A 4,409-nucleotide genomic window follows, 5' to 3' on the forward strand; every position below is an offset into this window, starting at 1 on the left:
CCTGTCTTGCTAGGTTGGGGAAGGTCTCCTGGATAATATCCTGAATGTGTTTTCTAACTTGGTTCCATTCTCCCCCCACTTTCTGGTACACCAATCAAACACATATTTATTTTGTCTTTTCACATAGTCCCATATTTCTTGGAGGCTTTGTTCGTTTCTTTTCACTCTTTTTTCTCTAATCTTGTCTTCTCCCTTTATTTCATTAATTTGATCTTCAATCACTGATATCCTTTCTTCCAATTGATTGAATCGGCTGTTGAAGCTTGTGCATGCATCACGAATTTCTTGTGCCGTAGTTTTCAGCTCCAACAGGTCATTTAAGCTCTTCTTTACACTGGTTATTCTAGTTAGCCATTCATCTAACTTTTTTCAAGGTTTTTAGCTTCCTTGTGGTGAGTTAGAATATGCTTCTGTGTCCAGAATTGGTGGGTTCTTGCTCTCACTGACTTCAAGAATGAAGCCACGGACCCTCGTGGTGAGTGTTACAGTTCTTAAAGATGGTGTGTCCAGAGTTTGTTCCTTCAGACGTTCAGATGTGTCTGGAGCTTCTTCCTTCTGGTGGGTTCGTGGTCTTGCTGGCTTCAGGAGTAAAGCTGCAGGCCTTTGCAATGAGTGTTACAACTCATAAAGGCAGCGTGGACCCAAAGAGAGAGCAGCAGCAAGATTTATTGCATAGAGTGAAAGAACAAAGCTTCCACAGTGTGTAGGGGACTCGAGCGGGTTGCCACTACTAGTTCAGGCAGCCTGCTTTTATTCCCTTATCTGGCCCCACCCACATCCTGCTGATAGGTCCATTTTACAGAGAGCTGATTGGTCTATTTTAAAGAGAGCGGATTGGTCTATTTGACAGAGTGCTGATTGGTGCGTTTACAATCCTCGAGCTAGGCACAGAGTCACAGAGTGCTAGTTAGCTAGATACAGAGTACCAATTGGTGTATTTACAAACCTTGAGCTAGACACAGTACTGATTGGTGTATTTACAAACCCTGAGCTAGACACAGAGTGCTGATTGGTGCGTTTACAATCCTTGAGCTAGACACAGAGTGCTAGATGGAAAAGTTCTCCAAGTCCCCACTAGGTTAGCTAGATACAGAGTGCTGATTGGTGCACATACGATCCTCCGGCTAGATATAAAAGTTCTTCAAGTCTCCATCCAGTTCAGGAGCCCAGCTGGCTTCACCCAGTGGATCCTGCACTAGGGCTGCAGATGGAGCTGCCTGCCATTCCCCAGCTGAGCCTGCACTCCTCAGACCTTGGGCTGTCCAGAGGGCCAGGCCACTGAGCAGGGTGTGGCACCGGTAAGGGAGGCTCAGGCTGCCCCTTGGGAGCCCACCGCAGGGGGAGGAGCTCAGACATGGCGGGCTGCAGGTCCCAAGCCCTGCCCTGCCGGAGGCAGCTAAGGCCCAGCAAGAATTTGAATGCGGTGCCCATGGGCCGACACTGCTGGGGTACCCAGTGCAACCTCCGCAGCTGCCAGCTGCTGGCCCTGGTGCTAAGCTCCTCACGGCCCTGGGCTGGTGGTAAGGCTGGCCGCTCCATGTGCGGGCTCCCGAGCCCGTGTCTGCACCTGCACCCTCGCCCGCCGGAACTGGCACTGGCCTGCAAGTGCCCTGCGCAGCCCTGGTTCCTGCCGTGCCTCTCCCTCCACACCTCCCCACAAGCAGAGGGAGGTGGCTCCGGCTTCAGCCAGCCCAGAGAGGGGCTCCCATGGTGCCACGGCAGGCTGAAGGGCTCCTCAAGCTCCACCAGAGTGGATGATGAGGCCGAGGAGGCGCTGAGAGTGAGGGCTGCTAGCACATTGTCACCTCTCACTTCTTTAGCTCGGAGAAGTTTGTTATTACCGACCTTATGAAGCCTACTTCTGGTAACTCGTCAAACTCATTTTCCATCCAGTTTTGTTCCCTTGCTGGTAAGGAGTTGTGATCCTTTGGAGGAGAAGAGGTGCTCTGTTTTTTGGAATTTTCAGCTTTTGTGGTCTGGTTTCTTCCCATCTTTGTGGTTTTATCTACCTTTGGTCTTTGACATTGGTGACCTAGAGATGAGGTTTTGGTGTGGATGTCCTTTTTGTTGATGTTGATGCTATTCCTTTCTGTTCGTTAGTTTTTCTTCTAACAGACCCCTCAGCTGCAGGTCTGTTGAAGTTTTCTTGACGTATACTACATACCCTGTTTGCCTGGGTATCACCAGCAGAGGTGCAAAACAGCAAATATTGCTGCCTGATCCTTCCTCTGGAAGCTTCATCCCAGAGGGGCACCCACCTGTATTAGGTGTCTGTTAGCCACTACTGGGAGATATTGCCCAGTCAGGCTACATAGGGGTCAGGGACCCACTTGAGGCAGCAGTCTGTCCCTTCTCGGAGCTCAAACGTCATTCTGAGAGAACCACTGCTCTCTTCAGAGCTGTCAGACAGGGAAGTTTAAGTCTGTGGAAGCTATTGGCTGCCTTTTGTTCTACTATGCCCTGCCCACAGAGATGGAATCTATGGAAGCAGTAGGTGTTGCTGAGCTGTGGTGGGCTCTGCCCAGTTGGTGCTTCCCAGCCACTTTGTTTACACTGCGAGCTACTCAAGCCTCAGCAATGGTGGATTCCCCTGCCCCCATCAAGCTGCAGCCTCGCAGGTCGATGTCAGACTTCTGCACTAGCAGTGAGCAAGGCTCCATGGGCGTGGGACCCACTGCGCCAGGCACGGGAGAGTATCTTCTGTTTTGCTGGTTATTAAGACTGTGGGAAAAGCACAGTATTTGGTCAGGAATGTACCATTTCTCCAGGTATGGTCTGTCATGGCTTCCTTTGGCTAGGAAAGGGAAATCCCCTGATCCCTTGGACTTCCCGGGTGAGGCAATGCCCCTCCCTGCTTCAGCTCACCCTCCGTGGGCTGCACCCACTGTCCAATCTGGCCCAGTGAGATGAACCAGGTACCTCAGTTGGAAATGCAGAAATCATTCACCTGTGCTCTGTGTCAATCTTGCTGGGAGCTGCAGATTGGAGCTGCTCCTATTTGGCCATCTTGGAAGCGAGCTCCCCTCTGCCTCTTTTCTCTCTTTCTTGATAGATTTTCTGATCTTCAAGGGCAGAATCTATGCTTTCTTTCACTGTTAGTATCCCACACAACACCTAATTTCTTTTCTTTTTTTTTCCCGAGATGGAGTTTCACTCATATTGCCCAGGCTAGAGTGCAATGGCGTGATCTCTCGCCTTACTGCAACCTCCGTCTCCTGGGTTCAAGCAGTTCTCCTGCCTCAGCTTCTCGAGTAGCTGGGATTACAGGCACCTACCACCACACCCAGCTAATTTTTATATTTTTAGTAGAGATGGAATTTCATCATGTTGGCCAGGCTAGTCTCAAACTCCTGACCTCAGGTGATCCACCATCCTCAGCCTCCCAAAGTGCTGGAATTACAGGCATGAGCCACTGCACCCGGCTTACCTAATTTATTTTCTTGCACATGTTGGAAGTTCAACAAATATTATTGAGCTGTGAATGGTATATATGGGTGCTTTAGGAAAAGGAAGTTGAGGGAAAGAGAAAACTATTAGCTTTTTATAATTGGAAATGCCCTAGCCCATTGAGGATGAATGGATAAAGAGAATGTGGTGTGTATACACAATGGAATACTATTCAGCCTTAAAAAGAGAAGGAAATCCTGTCATTTGCAACAACGTGGATGAACCTGAGAGACATTATGCTAAGTGAAATAAGCCAAACACAGAAAGATAAATACCTCATGTTCTCATGCGTATGTGGAATCTAAAAAGGTTGATCTCACAGAAGCAGAGGGTAGAATGGCAGTTATCAGGAGATGACAGGGTTTGGGGTGGGAGTGTGGGATGATGTTGCTCAAAGGATACAAAATTCCAGCTAGGATGAATAAGTTTAAGAAATCTATGGTACAGAAGATGGTAGTTTGTATTTCTGTGGGATGAGTGGTGATATCCCCTTTATCATTTTTTATTGCCTCTATTTGATTCTTCTCTCTTTTCTTCTTTGTTAGTCTTGCTAGTGGTCTATAAATTTTGTTGATCTTTTCAAACAACCAGCTCCTGGATTCATTGGTTTTTTGGAGAGTTTTTTGTGTCTCTATCTCCTTCAGTTCTGCTCTGATCTTAGTTATTTCTTGCCTTCTGTTAGCTTTTGAATGTGTTTGCTCTTGCTTCTCTAGTTCTTTTAATTGTGATGTTAGAGTGTCGATTTTAGATCTTTCCAGCTTTCTCTTGTGGGCATTTAGTGCTATAAATTTCCCTCTACACACTACTTTAAATGTGTCCCAGAGACTCTGGTATGTTGTATCTTTGTTCTCATTGGTTTCAAAGAACATCTTTATTTCTGCCTTCATTTCATTATGTACCCAGTAGTCATTCAGGAGCAGGTTGTTCAGTTTCCATGTAGTTGAGCGGTTTTGAGTTTCTTA

General features: G+C 47.5%; 1 protein-coding gene across 1 annotated transcript in view; it reads left to right on the top strand.

The window, feature by feature from the left end:
- Positions 1 to 1,354: 1,354 nt before the first annotated feature.
- The window catches only part of COL25A1 (collagen type XXV alpha 1 chain), a 200,755-nt gene continuing 197,700 nt past the window's right edge, over positions 1,355 to 4,409 (top strand). Inside the window, exon 1 of the mRNA XM_017852381.1 lies at positions 1,355 to 1,780. Coding sequence (XP_017707870.1) covers positions 1,355 to 1,780 — 426 coding nt within the window. The remainder of the gene's footprint in view (positions 1,781 to 4,409) is intronic.

Source organism: Rhinopithecus bieti, unplaced genomic scaffold, assembly GCF_001698545.2.
Source record: "Rhinopithecus bieti isolate Rb0 unplaced genomic scaffold, ASM169854v2 scaffold_35077, whole genome shotgun sequence".
Taxonomy (NCBI): Eukaryota; Metazoa; Chordata; class Mammalia; order Primates; family Cercopithecidae; genus Rhinopithecus; species Rhinopithecus bieti.